Here is a 16,547-nt window from a genome sequence, read left to right on the forward strand (position 1 = left end):
TCACTTCGTGTGCAAGACCCAGTCGGCACAATCACTTGGAGACGCTCCCATTAATTCATTCCGCCAAAATATTGCACGACACATTGCTTCAGGAGAGAGCAAGTTTAAAGGTTTTGAAACAAATTTTGTTTCAATTCCACCCCCATTCTACAAGCATGGCTAAGCATAAGCTTGAAACCTAGTGCTTTAACTAGCAAGATATCACCTTGTAAAACTTCAGTAGAAACCCTACACGTGCATACTACTAAAATTTAAAGAGGCATGCATAAAATGAAAATATATGTCAAGGGATGGTCAGATTGCAACTTGCCCGAGTTTCTTGATGACGAACCATATGATTTGAGAATTTCTTAATTCCCTCTAATTTATTTTTTCACGTTCCAAATTTCGGAAAATTTGCGATGTGATAGTCATCCATTTGATTCAAAGGAATGAACCTAGGAAAAATGGAGGAATTTTTTAGTTTCATAGGCAAAACATAAGGGATTTTACAGTCCAACCAAACCTCCTTATTACATCAATATGCAAGAAGAACAAGGAGAGCCCATAAGAAGCATAATGTTGTAACCTAATTTTACCTTTGCATGTGCTTTAATCTTAATTTGACTATGTCTTTTAGGACTCCTCTTCCCGCGTATCAAACACACAACTTTGCAGATTCCTGTTTTCGCAATTCTCTATTTTTGCATATGGAATCATATCATATTCCTGTGTTTTTTTCTCAATTCCCATGTTTTTTAAACCATGCGAATTAAAGAGACCCTAAATCTATAATAAAGGTTGTTTGGTTGCACCATGAAAATGTAGAAACTTCCTATAGGCCTAGGTGATGGCATAGTTTTCATGGAGACAAAAGAAGGTTAGACTCAATGGAAGCTTTCTTTGGAAAACCGCAAGCAAAACGACCAGCTCTATTATTTGTGAAATAATGCTAAGGAACAGAATTCTATGGAATTCGTGTGAAGCAAACACACCATTTAAATTTTTCAGGAAGAAATATGCTGAATACAATTTGTATGTATATCCATATATATGTATATGTATATATATTATCTGCACTTATAATTCATATATATAAACAATATGTTTTGATACAAGTCAATGCACGTACGTACAAATAGTGCCAACACCCTCCAGTTTCACACCCGGTTAATCAACAGACGCAAGCGCCGCTACTGAGCTTACAGTAGAAGAAACAAACAAATAGTGTTACAATAAGTAGTCATGATCTCAGAGATAGTCGAAGCGAAAGACGCACGACCTTTCAGAGGTGATTGCACGGCCCTGGGGCGCGGACGGCCGCCAATGCAGAGGTTAGAAACGCCCATTTCCCACTCAAAAACATGCTGGAAATGCCCTTGTTGCTCCCCTTGCCGGGGAGCCCAAGCTGCCACGAGCTGCTGCACCCACCGTCGCAACCCCATCGTCCCGGCTTCACCTTCTTCGCCTTCTTCCTGCTGACCATCTCTTCTCGCTCAGCCACGGCTTCCTTGGGTGCCAGGAGGAGTGACACGATCTGCAGCAGCTCACTCACTGTCGTCTCCGATCTTTGGTGCTGCAACGGTGATGGCGGCCTCCTCATCGTCGGGAATTTGCCCCTGATGAGTGCCTTCACCTTGCCAAAGACGGAGACCCTGCTACTGCTACTACCACTACCACTAACTTTGGACGTGACGGGGAGATAATAATGGAACTTCTCGACGATCGCCTTGCTGACCTCGCTCGCTGCTGGATTCAGGTGGAAGCTGACCTTGTTCGGCGGCTCGACGCGGTGGAAGAATGTCTTCGCCGCGCCGACCCGCGAGACGAAGAGCCCGCGCTGGACGTCGACCTTCCCGTACAGATCAAAGGACGCGTTGGGGTCGGTGTTGTCGTCGCCGTCGTTGTCGAAGCCAATAGCAAGAGCGAAGTCGTCAGGCTGAGATTGCGAGAAGATGGGGGCCGTGTCGATGCCGCCTTCGTCAGTGGTATGATCGGTCATGTGGTGACCGGCTTCTCCTGCAGTCTAACACCCAGTTAGTGCATGCGTGAAGCCTACCTCTGAACAAGAGCTAGTGAAGCCAACTGGATCGCTCCAATTAATGGAGCGCATATGTTACAGCCAAAAATTTAAGTACCTGAATTCTCTGAGGTATCTTGTATAGGATAGTGCGTGATGCCTTCTGCTGGATTGCTTTCATCTCCTTCCACCACGATCTGCTTCAGGAAAATTGGTGCTTGTGATTAGCAACGAAATATATCTTGAACACATACCAAACTATATATTGTGGAAGCAAGTTATACCTCTCCAAGATCATTGTTCACCAGCTTAACACCTCTGAGGTTCTCCACCGGCCGCTTCTTCTCTTCCTTGAACTCCTGCATGTCACTGATCTCAACCAGCCTGCCGGGTTCGTCATCACGCCTCATCATTGACGCGCCAATGCCGCACATATGGTAGAAATTGTCGACCTCTTCCTTCGCCTTCGCCGCGCCGAGATCAACGAGAGAGGACAGCTCGTTCATGTAGTGGCCGCCGCCACTGCTGGTGCCGGCACCTAACCACATATCAGGGTAGCTGCTGCTGCCGGAGCCATTGATCAGCTCCTGAGACGCCGAGGCCACCGACAGGAACTCCTGGAGAATGTCGACCTCGTTGGGGTTGCTCTGGAGTATGCCGGTCTTCGTGTCGAGGCTGACGTCGTGCGGGAAGTCCTCCACCTCCAGTGGCGGCAGGGCCAGCCTGTGCTGCAGCCTTGCACACTCCAGTGCAACATCCACCTGCATCGACATGTATATGCATTAAGCACCCAAAATTTTACAGCATTTGAGCTGAATATATTACTACCTGAAGTCTGAAACAGTGGCGTTATTTCTGTATACATCTGTAATTCAGTATATGTACCTTGGATGGAAGGCATGAGAAGTTGGAGGCAGCAGCTGGGTTCATGAAGTAGGGGTTGGTGGCGTTGAAGGCGTCTTCACTCAAGAACTGCATCCACCTGCCGTCCTCCTGAGGCATGCCGCCCATCATCTGCATCCCGAACCCACCGCCATGCATGGATCCTGAAGTCATTGGGGCCTCCGTCGGGAACGAGAAGCTGCTGCTCTCGAAGTCATCACCACCACCTCTTCCATCACACGGTGTCGGGGAGCGCTCGACGCTGCTCGGAGTCCACTGAGGCTGCTCCCCGTGGTACTGCGCCGCACCGTAGTGCTCCATGATCTTCGGCCCGGGCGCTGTCTTCTTGAAAATCCGACACAATGCATACGCGTCCTGTATACAAAACCATGTTTGTTGAGATCAAGAGTCTGGGCAATATGTGGAACCTCAAATGATTACGTCATGATTTTTCCCCAGTGTACGTAGAACTGTAGTAGGGAGTAATGTAGTTACCTGTAAGCCGTTGTCGATTTCGCATTCCCTCTCGTCGAGGCGGTACTCGTGCATGACCCAGTCGGTGCGAGAACCATGCGGGGCTCGGCCACGGTAGTACACAAGGGTCTTCTTCATACCAACTGCACGCTTCTGTGAATTCACTTTGCGGTCTTTCCCGGTTGCCTTCCAGTACCCGGCTTTGGTTGCGCGGTTCGTCCTCGATCCGTTCGGGTACTTGCGGTCTCGCGGGCTGAAGAAGTACCATTCCAGGTCTTTGCTCGGAAGGAATGACTTTTCTGTAATTAAAGGTATGGGAGAAGTCATGCATACACTACAGCACACATATATTAAGATAGACCGTCTTTTATGAGTAGGTGTACCTAGCTTAACCATGATTAGAGCTAATTGTAGAAACAAATGTGTCTATCGACCATTATATAGCTAGCCTAACACCGTTCAAAAGAAAAACTAGACAGCACTTTATATGCATTATCTTGTCTTGGAAGCTGTGCAACTTTTGTTCATCTGCTTGACTTCTGCAACTTTTTTTCATCTTCTTGACTTGACTTAGGTCATCTTTCAACTCGCTTTCTCAATTTATTTTCTGGTATTAATTGTCACTCACCAAAGAAGAACAAATTAATCCTCTTTATCTAATTTGAAATCGTTTTTTTACAGTACCGGTTTCACGCAATGCATTCAGCGGGGTGATTTTTAGCAAACGATCAAGCTCGAAAGCAAATTGCAAGTGGATAAAGAGAATATATCTTTTCTTCAAATCTCTGCGTGATTGTGACATGATCCAAAATATATAGGCTTTAGCTTTGTTGCCGCTGTGATAAAGGATTTCTTTCCCTTTCAAGTAGCCCAATGCAGGGACAGAGACATTACGTGATGGCCTTTACACTTAGGAGAATTTTGACATAAGTATGGGAAGATTAATTTCTTTCAACAAAAAGGAGCAAGATCTATCAATATCACACCTTTCGGTGTGCATAAAATGTTTGAAAGTAGATGCAGGTTCCTAAGTATAGTTAACACAAACAGAGCGCTAGGATTCATGGGGACGGTACACTAAACTATACATGTACAGGTTTCTTTCATGAAAGCATTTTATGGGTGGAAACCAAATATTCTAAAAATGCATTAATTCATGCAGATATTAAGTTAGAGTAGCATTGAACAAGGGCCAGTTAATATTATTAGATCAATATAATAGGACGATGAAGTGCTCATCAAGAAGGGAACTTCTGATTATTCTTTCCTGAAGAATTGGCACAGGCATTTCTTGGGAGGGATAGTGGTACAAGAATTGAATAAGATTGCTTAATGTCTTCACAACAGGGCATCCAAAACAAATATCAGAGTGGTGTACGTGTAGGTGCTTTCCTTGAAGAACAAGGTGTATGCAGTGCAAAATCCCATAATTAATCCACGGAAGACTTATAACAGAGTAATTCAAACAGCTATCTATCAAAAAGAGCAATTTAACTAATTAACTGCTAGTTTGGAACGCTTATATCCCCTTGTCCCCAAAATTTCTACTGAAGTTGATCGGGAAGTTAGCTACGCGGACCTTGTTCTCTGATGGGAATTAACTGCTGATGGACATAGGGTTTTGGATTGAAATATTCTAATCAGGAGCTAGCTTGAGCTAATTAATGTCTATACAAACAACTCTATTAGGAAGAGGAAAATCACGCACCTGGCAGGTCCCAGGGCTCGCACTTGTAAAGATCAACCTCCGGGATGATCTCGAGCTCAATCTGCCTCCCGTTGATCTTGCTCTTAAGGTAGTAGATGATGAGCTCCTCGTCGGTTGGGTGAAACCGGAAGCCCGGCGGCAGACTCACCGGCGCCATCAATCTGCTAACTTCCTCTTCCTCCGAGAGCTCCCACCGCAAAAGGATCGACGCTCGGAGCGGAGCTAGGCAGGCAGGCAGGCAGGGCTCTCCAAAGCTAAAATGCGGACAGCCACACCAGCCCTGCTTGAACAGCTAGCCAGCTATGGCCAGCAATGAATCGTCGTCGGCTACAAATGTACAAAACCTGCAAATTGCAATGAGACGCACACACACACATGAGTCATCATAGAAAGTAGAAACCAAGCAATTCAGATGAGCAGCAGAGATCGATCGATGCATGAGGAGGAAGAGGAGGGGGAGGAGAGGAGGCCGACCTTGGGGTGCTGATGGGTAATGGCGCCCAGGGAGAGAGGAGGAAGAAGAGAGAGGGAGGGAGGGAGGGAAAGGGGCAGAGGGGTGAGCATGCTTTATAGCAAAGCTTGAGGGATTATTTTGTGTGCAAACAACGCTGGGATTCTTCTCGTCTTTCACAAGCTCTCCCTGTCCCTGTCTCTCTCTCCCTTGGGTCCTTTGCTTTTGCTTTGTGCTGCGTCAGGCTCGGATGCATGGCTTTTGTGTATGGGATAGAAATATCCCAATCTTGTCCCCTTGTCTTTGGCTGGCCGAGCCAAAGCTGCCTAGCCATCTACGGCCTCCTGCCTGCGTGTGTAGTGTAGGAGGTGCATGCGGCGCGGCGATGGAGGAGATGAGATGAGATGCCATTGGCCGGCTGGCTGCCGTGTGGGCCCGTGAGGGAGAGGCCTAGTCAGCTCTCGTTGGAATGAGGGAGGGCCCCAAGGTTGGTACTCGATTCCCTCCCGCGCTTTTTCCATGCCCGGCCCGCCGTCCTCTCCTCCCAACTTCGCTTTGACGGTTTACGTCACGTTCATACACGCGGCCCCATGTAGATCTTGCCGGGCGGGAGCATGCATGCGTGCCTCGGCCGGCGTGCCCGGCACTCCAGATTACTCGTAGTAATTAGCGGCCAATGCATGTAGATGTGGTGCTAGCTAGACCATCTTTTGCCAGCACTGATTAACTGTCTCTCAACTGAGTGGAATGCACTGGCGCCGATGCTGCATGCGTGCCGTGGACTGTAGTAGTAACATGTTAAAGTTGATCAACTGGTGTGTTGTTCTGGTTGCTCGACCGATCTGGGGTGAATGCATGCCAATCTAGGCAATGCTCAGTGTCCTTCCTATGTCATGGCTGCAAGCAAGCATGCCGGCATGCATTCCCACCCTGGAGACACTGTCAAGAGGACAAGAAAGAATTCAGTATTGCTGCTCTGAATAGTTGTAACTAAGTAAGAAGCAACTGGTGAAAATAGGCTGGCTTGGTGGAATCTGCTTTCAGAAAAAACTGGTAGCTACCAGTGCAGGGAGCCGGCCGGCCGGCTCGGCTGGTTCACATCTGACATCATCAGCGGATAAATCCCATCTGTTCCAACAACGCTAGCTAGATATTCTAAAGTGCGAGTTAGACATCTAATGTTTTATTAGAGGGACATGCTGCTAACGATAATTAGCAGATAATGTTGGTGCAGCTGATAACTAACTAAAGGCTGTGCCGCCAGCAGCACCGGAAACCCAGGAGGCCGATAAAGAGCTAGCGTGGTCACACTGTCCACACTGGAAGCGGAAGGAGCCGGAAAAGGCCTCTGTTGGAGCCAGCCGGTGACGAGGAAAACAGTCATCCGAATCCGAAGGTCCCACTGCACTGAACGTCCAAAAGATTTCGTTAGTTCACACCTCTGGCTGGCCATGGATTTTTGTGGTAAAAATCAACCAGCACTTGAAAACGGCCACCGTCCTTTTACCAAAGTCGGCAGGGTCGGCCCATTTCTTCCCTGGGAGAAAAACGACGCGCACATATATACATGAAGGAAACATGGTCAACATCAGGAGCATTAAGCATGTAAGCCCTGTCAGCTGAATAAGATGGATGGGTCTCTGTCTCTCTGATAGTAACCCGTTCTCCGTCTAACGATAACTAAAATCAAGCTGTGCTCCTCCAATCCGCTCTCGGCAGCGTGCAACGAGCCAATGATGGCGACCATCTCTCAGCACTGAGCAGCTAGCAAAATTACAAAAAGAGAAGAGACTAGTGAGTGCTACCAAAGGCAGGCGGTGACATGGTCCGGCAACTGTACTATGATGGCCCAGGCTTTCGACACGTTCCCCCCGTCTATTGCCATTGCTACAGCCTACATGGCAAGCTGGGTCCCCGGCACTTTCCAACTTGCGGCTGCTGCTGCTAGCTGCTGAAATCTGAATGGTGTGTGGGCATCGCTTGTGGGCCACTTTTCCTTTATATCAATCCATCCCATCCCATCCCATCTCCCCGCCCCGGCACAGCTTTAGGTTCCTTTCTCCTTTCCGAGTTTATGCTTCTCCCCGCCACCCCTCACACCACAGCCACACCGCCCGCGCCCGGGGGTGGTATCTCCTACGCCCTAAACCATCCCTTCCACCTCCGCCCATCCTACATACATAGCGCCTATTATACGTACAATGCTATTGCTAGCTGTGCTCAGTTACTTACCGGCCGGAGCGCACCTGATGAAGGTTAATTACCATCACTAGATTACAGCAAACTATACTAGTAGAACCATCCCATCCATGCATCAGATTATTCCTTTTTTTGTTGGTAATGGAAATAGCCAATGCTTTCGTTTGACAACATTCAGGGAACAGTTAATCAAACTTAGACCAATTGACTAACCACTAGGTTAGGTTAGGTTAAATACCATCACTAGATTTACTATGTGGCACTGGCCGACGCAAAAGGTTGGACGAGAGAGCACAGTAAGTGTGCCATAGTGACATCATGGGTCGGCGCCGTGAAACCAGTCGGTAGATCCGACAGCTTAGAGTAAACAGGAATGAAGGGCGCACATGACGCAATTCATTTAGAATTTGAAAGCGATGCGATTTATCTAGTGCTGGCGTCCTTAATCTAATGAAAAACGCTGAAGTACGCGTGATCGTCCAGCTCGATTAGCAAAGGAGGCCCAGGCCTCCACATCTTCACATGGCTTCAAGGAATATGAGCAGGCAAAAGGGGGAATTTAACCCACCCTGGACCCAGCAGATCAGATCGTGTGTGATCTTTGATCGTAATGATGCCAGAGACAAAACCCGCCTACGTACTCATCAATCCAATGATTATGGTCTAAATTACATGTGTTCTATTCTAGTATGATAATATTCAACTGAAACTGTTCGTCGCGTTTCCTGGCTTTCCGAAGAATAATCCATCTTCCTTTGCTTTTAGAGTATATATGTCTTAAATCAAAATCGAGCCATAATTCGATAAACGAACCTGAGACGCCCTCCTAAAAGCTTTGTTTAGTTCGAATTTGCTGAAGGCCTTTATGATTGATTAATTGGAGTTCAGACAGACAGCTATGTGACAGGCCACTAGTTGGGATAAAAAGATAAATTAAATTAACGATCGGCAATAGATTAACCGGGGTAGGAATAATCCTTACAACTTTGGAGGTGGTATTGGGATCAGACCTTGAGTGCCCGCATTGCCATACATCCGTGGAGAGATATGGGTGGCCTCTGCGAGCTGCAAGCAAAGTACTACTTCAACCTGTGTACATAAAAAATAACTGCGATTAAGATATGCCGAGACATATTCTGCTCAAAAGCACTTCACGAAAAGTTGTTTAATCACAAAGGGTTGCAGAGCTCAATGGCAGTGTCGGTTCTGATTAGAGGAGAAGAGGAATCACGCACAGGAAGAAGAAAAGAAGGCCTCAACAGTGTAGCCGAAAGGGTAGGCCACCCCCCTAGCTAGCCACCCCAACTTTCGAACCCCAAAAGGAGGCTATTGTGCGCAAGTATCTTGGGGCTTCCTCGAGAATCTGCCGCTGCCCAAACAGGGAAGGATATCTGAATACCAGATGATGAAGCAATACGATACGAATAATGTAGATGACAGGGAAATGCACGCATGCTTTATCTGTTTGCGGTGTAGACAGAGAAAGTGATCAACTTGCTCCATGGGAAATGAAGTTTATAAATGTTCCTCCTGTAGCAGTCCAAAAACTCCGTGTTCCGTTCCCACCGGTGTCATTTGCTTGACTGTGATGATTAAAATCGAGGTAATAGCACCCGGGGTACCCTAACTTGCACAGAATGTGATGATTTAGTCCCAAACTTGCAAAACTTGACTCCACCATACCCCAACTTGCACCTCATGTGATGATTTAGTCACAGGCCAATCACAGCTCGACAATTGTGCAAAAGTGCGTGCGCTAACCGGTCCAGCCACCTGGCTGCCAATTGTCGAGCTGTGATTGGCCTGGGACTAAATCATCACATGAGGTGCAAGTTGGGGTATGGTGGAATCAAGTTTTGCAAGTTTGGGACTAAATCATCACATTCTGTGCAAGTTAGGGTACCTCGGGTGCTATTACCTCATTAAAATCCATAGGGGTATAGGACCATATATAAGTACCCCGTAAAGTAAAGCAGTCTAGGGCTTTAGGCAACTTGCAAACATTTTGCTTATGTCAGGTTCAGTCACTATCTGAAGCTTTTACGGGTTTACTACTCTCTGATTCGCCGGCCCTAGGCAAGTCTAGATATAAATTCCTTTTAGCATGAAAATGCTATATTCCAGAACAGCAATAATCAGTTAGAGAACTTTCTTGAAAACAGGGTACTAACGGTAAGAATCAAAGCTCCAAAGGTGAGGTTCACTTGTTATAATAAATATATATGGTTAGCTAACGGAAGATGTGTCAGATTTACTCTATAAACTGGCATTGCAGACACTGTTGCTTACATGGAAACATACTACATATTCTTCAAAGAAATTTTACAGACACAGAAAAAGGTAAGGATTCATGGTCTGGTCATCAGACTTGACTTACCAGTCCTGACAAAGTACTGAACTCAGCACCTGATGACTGATACTTCATACTCCAAGTGATAAGGCTCGAGCCAATCATGCTAGCGTCTTCAACAACTTCATAGCATTATAGCAGCAACATACATAGATCATCAGTTGTAACTTAAACTTAGAATTAGCTTCTAGATCTACTACTGCTTACTGGGAAACACATGTTTCAATGATAACAGCACATGTGACTACCTTATGCTCTTCGGATTTTTAAGCCTAGATCCTAGTAAATATATATTTCGTCGCTTGAGGCAGTAACTGTAACAACAAGACTGTCATTTATAACAGAGAAAACTATCAATTTAGAGAACAGGAAACACGATGGAACTAATCCAAGCAAACGTAGGTACTAGAGGCCACACAAGGGAAGAAAACAAACGTGCTTCCTTGATATTCTCATAGTATATCTTGTTTTATACAGATCAGATAAGAATAACTTGGATGAGCAAATAAGTTCACAAAAAGATGCATGCCTACTGCCTACGGAGCTTGAAGCAGAACAAGCAAAAGCACAAAACGTGGGGAAAACATGACAAAAAATGCAGTCTTGAGCACAGGAAAAGGAATTATGGAACTGAGGTCAACATCGAAGGGAAAGTTGGGCTATTCCCTTTAATCATTGGATACTTCAAATAAATTTGCAAGACATGATGAGGGAACTTGCACATGTTTAACATGCTTGTATATCTCATGATGAAACTGAGAAAGCAAGAAATCTTGTTAGGTTCTTTCTTGAGGATCAAATCTTGTTGGCTTCAAAATTTATCCAGCCTGACATCGTAACAACTTGGCATTTACCGTATGATACAGTTCAATCTGAAACTAGGAACATGCTGTGTGACCGCTGTCTTGATTTTACTCTGGATGGAAAATTATCTTTTACGAAACAACTGCACTGAAAGGCTAAAGTATATTCGCAGATAACTGTTTCTAAGCAGAAAAGATCAGCTGCTTAAGTGGTCGGTTCCTCTTGAAAGAAGTAACGTCATGATACCAGCATCAGGGTATCCAGCACCATGAAAGGGGAAAAGGATGATAGGGATAAAAAGAAGCAGTCGTTTTCAGTTCTGCTGCAAAACAAAATGGCACCATTGTAAGCACTAGCTCATAATTAGCTGCATGAACTCATAGTGAGGATAAAGATGAAGTCAAAAGAAGTCAGATGTAAGATACAACGTCAAAAGAAGCTGCATGAACTTCATAGTGAGGATAAAGATGTAGTGAGATGCATAAGGGCTTTCGACCCTATTTTTCAGTCATCTGTCCCCATATTACATGAGCTGCTGAATTAAGTTCATAAAGAGTTGGCAGTCATAGTGGTGCGAAAAAGGTTCACACTGAAGCATTCTCCACTTTTTACTTACCATGGAACACATTTCATTTACGCATTGACATTACTTGTTCCAAAATTACTAGTACTACAGCACTGTTAAGAATAGTACATGTTATTTAATAATACATTTAAGTTCCGGTGAGCTGTAAAATAAATAGGACTTGCCATCGAGTACTGCTAATGCCTCACAACACAACTCAAGCAAAAGAAGTTGTATTTAACTGTATACAGCAGCAGCTCCAGTTTTCTGAACCGAGGTATAAAGTTAACAGTCACTGCAATTTCAAGTTGCTTCTACAATGAGACCCCACAGCAAGTTCATAAGTCATAACTACCATGTTGGCATGAAGCTGCTTTCGAGAGCAGTTACAACTTTTTCATCATAGACCCGAGATTTTCATGTTGGCATGAAGTGATTTTACCCGAGTGGCCAAGTTGCAAAGGCCTATGTTCCGAAAGCCATATTATGCACCAAATAGTACCCAATTAAAATGTCCCACTAACGCACTGAATACTGTTGCACTCTCACACATGTCATTTTCGTTACATATGAGTCACTTTCAGGTTCTGAGTACAGTTGGAGAGAGCAGTTTCTCCCCCTAAAACTAGTTACAAACTGCAAATTTTAGTTTGTAATACCTCCAAATTTCCTCCTGGGTTGATCTTGGCAGTCAGCAGACACCAGTTGCAGAAATTGTAAAATTGATAAAGAAAAGGTGACTAAAACACAAAGGCAGAGGTCTACACAAAATATTTGTTTAAAGCTGCCTTAGTCACCACAGTTAGCACAGCCATGCCCACCAACTCGTGCAACGCTGCATGATAACTGCAGATTGCAGAATACAGAAGTTCTGTTGGGCCTCTGTTTACCCTATTCCACTCTGTTTACCCTCCATCCATTATAAACATGTCGTACTTTGAATTGTGTTAGTTACATATTCATAAATGAATAAATAAAACTTGAAACAACATTACATATTCATTATGTAGTAAAAGTTTGAGATACCCCAAGAAGAATAAGTTGAATATAATCACATATTTCCGTATAAATACAGTGTAGTAGCTTGAGCCCATCATAAAACAGAGAACATAATCAACCACTTAGCATTTTTTGTTGGAAGGTACGTGCTCCATATAATTTGTTTTGGTTTCGAAGCATTTATACTAGTAAAAGATTCGCATAAGCATGGTGAACAGTGCCAGGACGGCAAGATCAGTAACAACACAAGTATACCAGCAGCCTGGAAGTATTGCGACCTATGCCTGTGTGTGTCCCAGATCACTGGGAAATGGTACAAGAGACTATTTGTTGAGTCTGTGCAACAATACTAGTTCAGATGTCATTTTATCACTGACGAGATAAAGATGTGTCAGAGATGAGTGAAAACAGCTTACGGTAGATGTTTTCTTCAAACTGACATTTACAGAGCTAGCACATATCAATAGGACTGGTGACAACACACTTAATTCAGAGAGTATTGCTGCCTAAACAGATACAAATGCCATTTATCATTTGCTAGCTTAATCCATTTCAAGATAAAATATACTACCACAAATCATCCCATATACTTATCTCGTCAGTGCCACGCTGCGATGCAACTATATCAAAACATAATGAGTGCTTCCAGGGAAACCTCGCACCAATTAAGTGTTGGAATGTGTGGTCTTCCGCGAATAATACCTTAGATCTCAAAGGCACATGTATACAGTATACTTCTTCTTTCCTTGCCACTTTCTACTGCTCAGTTCGTTTACCCCCTTTCTCTTTTGTTTGTATCAAATACAACAGCTAATTCAAATGCCCTACATCAAGGACAATCTTCTGTTCAGTGAAGCATATAAGATGTCCTTCATTAATACTAGTGCAAAACAACAAGAAAAACTTTGAGCAACAATAATACTCAACAAGACGGTGGAGTATTATTACTTTTTTACTCAAAGTTTTTCTTGCTGTTTTAATACTTTGAGTAATGATTAAAACATACCACGCAACAGTTTTTTTTCTGCTAGTTTTGGTCATCAAATATCTTGTTGATGCCTCCGTTCGTCATTCTGCAAACCAAGACGGTGTTTATAACAAACATGACCATTACTTTTTTTATTCAGATGTCAATAGAAATTGTATATAATGAGATGAAAAATATGGAAAATCTAGTAGTAATAACATCTGTGCAGGATGAATCCAGATAAGTTTTTGTATGTTAGCAATTAAAAGTTTAGGAATGTTGACAGCCACAGATTCTAAAACGGAATCTAAGGAAAATTCTCCTCAAATGGCACGCTAGTATCATACATAGTACTACATTTGGCTACAAACAGGTCTAAACACCATTACTTGAATGCATATCCTCTGGCTTTACAGTGTTCATTCAAACTCCTCCATCTAACAAGTGTCGGTTTGAGAGACGGTGTCAGGGTTTTTCTGAACACATCCCACCATAACCAGTTCATCAGTTCTGTTAGAAGAACACACGCTGCATAAATGCTACATAATTCACTGTTTTCTTTCCTTGCTATGGCGGTACGGCCTCAAGAACCAAGAACTGTTTTATCAGCTGATATGCCAGTTACACAGCTAAGTGTAGAATATAACAACTACTTATAATTGCTACCCTCCCATAGCACACCATCGCCTGACACTCTTGAATTAATTCTAGCAACGTCTGAAGTTGGCCATTCAGACCATACCAAACAAAAGAATACTACCATAAGACCCTGGGACCTAGCCGTTTCCAAATTAATAAAGGGGCATGTCCAATTTACAGGAGCATACCAAGCTTTAGCCCTCACACAACTTCACTATATTAACAGTCATCATACTCTCGTGGAAAAGATATGAAATCAGACTGAGCAATTATCGAGGTATAACAAGACACCTCATTCAGGTAGTAGCATACACAAGAAAGCAAGTAGCAAAGTTACCTGCACTCATATTCAGATTGAGATACTTGGAGATCTCGGTGGTGCGGCTGCGCATGTCAGTGAAGTCTTTTCCGGCAACAACCTTGCCCACTCCTCGGAGCGTCTTCTTCCTCAAGTCAACAGCAATCACCACTTCCATCTCGCCAGCGGAGCATGCCTTGGACAGTAGGTACACAACATCATCATCCATACTCATTGTGGGGAAAGCCGTGGTGAGGACTGGCAGCAACGTCACCTCGGTGGGCTCACTGTCACTGATACTGCCAGGCAGCAGCTTGGAATGCATTGGCTTGACGACGATTTCATTGGCATTGACGGTGCAGCCGGGGCTCCAGTCCTCCCATGACAGAATCGGGACCGGCATGCTCCATGTGGTGGCCCTCCAGCCAGCGCAGCGGGGTTGAGGGCGTGGCTTCTCGTGGAACCATTCCAGGTAGGTCTCAGGTGGGTGGTACTCCTCAGCGGTCACCACCTCCTGCTTTCTCGGCAGAGCAGTTTCCATCTCGATGTACTTGATGCAGTCTTTGCTTCGGCTGACGGTGATGTCACGGATCAGGAAGGAGCAGCGCTTGTGGTAGGCGTAAGATACCCAGTTCCCCCTCGCAGGCGGCGGCAGAGGCACGTCGTGGAGCACGGGACTTCCGTCGAACACGTTGAGGACGAGGATACTGCGGCAGAGGTCGACCCAGCCGACCGTACCGCGCGGGCCTCCGAGCGTGATCGCCTTGGTCGTCTCATGGTACCGCCCCGCCCCCGCCACCGGGCACACCCTGTCCCTCCGCGGCTCCGCCACCTGCACCATTCTGGAGCGCCACCCCTCGCCGGAGCGGTACAGGCAGAGCTTGAACACCACCGGCTCCTTGAGCGTGCCGTCGTCCATGAGCGACATCCTGCGGGACGTCTTCCCGAGGGCCGAGGCCGGGGCCATGGACGGACTCGTGGCGGGCAGAACGAAACAGAACACGGATCGACAGGCGCACCACACGAGAGACATACTGAACAGCAACAGCGAATCCATTGATTAATCTGAAACAATGCGCATCACATTACATCACATCGGCAACCCCTAACAACGGAGGAACACGCGGGATCAGATCAGCCGCCGAATCCGTAGAGGGTGCGGCCCTGTCGCTTGAGCGCGTAGACGACGTCCATGGCGGTGACGGTCTTGCGGCGGGCGTGCTCGGTGTAGGTGACGGCGTCGCGGATGACGTTCTCGAGGAAGATCTTGAGCACGCCGCGGGTCTCCTCGTAGATGAGCCCGGAGATGCGCTTCACGCCGCCGCGCCGCGCCAGACGCCGGATCGCCGGCTTGGTGATGCCCTGGATGTTGTCACGCAGCACCTTCCGGTGGCGCTTGGCGCCGCCCTTGCCCAGCCCCTTGCCTCCCTTGCCGCGGCCCGACATTGCTGGCTGTTGAGGTCGTCGCTGGGGAATTTGGTTGCTGCGGAGGAGAAGCTGGCGGCTGGGGCGTATTTGTAGCGGACGGGGCGGCGGGGGGAGTTTGGGCGCGGAGGTGAAAGTGAGCGATCCGTGGGCGGCGGGGTTTGGAGCGTGGGGATTGGACGTGGGTGGGAGGGCCGGATCGGTGACGTGGCGAGGAGGGGGTCAGATCCGTGGGTCTGTAAAGGGGATGTGATTGGTTCGCCTCGGGGAGCTCAGTGCTTTATGTGGAAAATGGTGTGTGTGTCAGGGTGTGTTTTTAGGGCATTTTCAATGCATAGGGGCTTATGTAGACTTTTAAAAAATTAAAATAATTAAAAAAAAAAACAATAGCGCTCACGTAAGAGTCTGGGTCTCCAATGCTGAGGTGCTTTATCTGTTACATCGAACCAATTATCTAGCCTGCTAAATACACTCGAGGCACCAGCTGCCAAGTTATGGCTGGAAGATGCCAGGAAATCTTTCCGTACAAGCAAAACGGCCGGGAGAAAGTACGTCCGGATCACGCCGCGGATCGATACATGGCCGCATTGGATGGTTTCCGTGGTTCGGACATATGCAGACGGTTTGCGGGTCTGCATTGATGATGCCCTGATAACGACTCACATACATAATCCTCGTGGTCTCACCGGCGCGTTAAATGCACAAAACCATCACATTTATGTCATGATTCATGGCAGACTGCACGAGACCAAAATTCTGAAGATATCCCATCCTAGCCTAGCTATTG

General features: G+C 46.0%; 3 protein-coding genes across 3 annotated transcripts; all 3 read right to left on the reverse strand.

Annotated features, from left to right (window-relative positions):
- Positions 1-1,031: 1,031 nt before the first annotated feature.
- Positions 1,032-5,678, reverse strand: LOC109776722 (NAC domain-containing protein 54). Its single transcript, XM_020335387.4, has 7 exons — positions 5,538-5,678; positions 5,064-5,407; positions 3,377-3,654; positions 2,885-3,256; positions 2,284-2,760; positions 2,118-2,196; positions 1,032-1,998 (listed from the first exon to the last, which is right to left on the reverse strand). Exons 2-7 carry the CDS (start codon positions 5,218-5,220, stop codon positions 1,265-1,267), a joined length of 2,097 nt encoding a protein of 698 aa, XP_020190976.1. The 5' UTR covers positions 5,221-5,407; positions 5,538-5,678; the 3' UTR covers positions 1,032-1,264.
- A 7,274-nt stretch (positions 5,679-12,952) lies between these two features.
- Positions 12,953-15,302, reverse strand: LOC120962632 (uncharacterized). The gene is made up of 2 exons (XM_045227754.1): positions 14,375-15,302; positions 12,953-13,504 (listed from the first exon to the last, which is right to left on the reverse strand). Exons 1-2 carry the CDS (start codon positions 15,300-15,302, stop codon positions 13,500-13,502), a joined length of 933 nt encoding a protein of 310 aa, XP_045083689.1. The 3' UTR covers positions 12,953-13,499.
- Positions 15,303-15,370: 68 nt separating this feature from the next.
- On the reverse strand, positions 15,371-15,840 carry LOC109776720 (histone H4). Its single transcript, XM_020335386.4, has one exon. It carries the CDS (start codon positions 15,779-15,781, stop codon positions 15,470-15,472), a length of 312 nt encoding a protein of 103 aa, XP_020190975.1. The 5' UTR covers positions 15,782-15,840; the 3' UTR covers positions 15,371-15,469.
- Between the last annotated feature and the right edge of the window lie 707 nt (positions 15,841-16,547).

This window comes from Aegilops tauschii, chromosome 4, assembly GCF_002575655.3.
Source record: "Aegilops tauschii subsp. strangulata cultivar AL8/78 chromosome 4, Aet v6.0, whole genome shotgun sequence".
NCBI lineage: Eukaryota > Viridiplantae > Streptophyta > Magnoliopsida > Poales > Poaceae > Aegilops > Aegilops tauschii.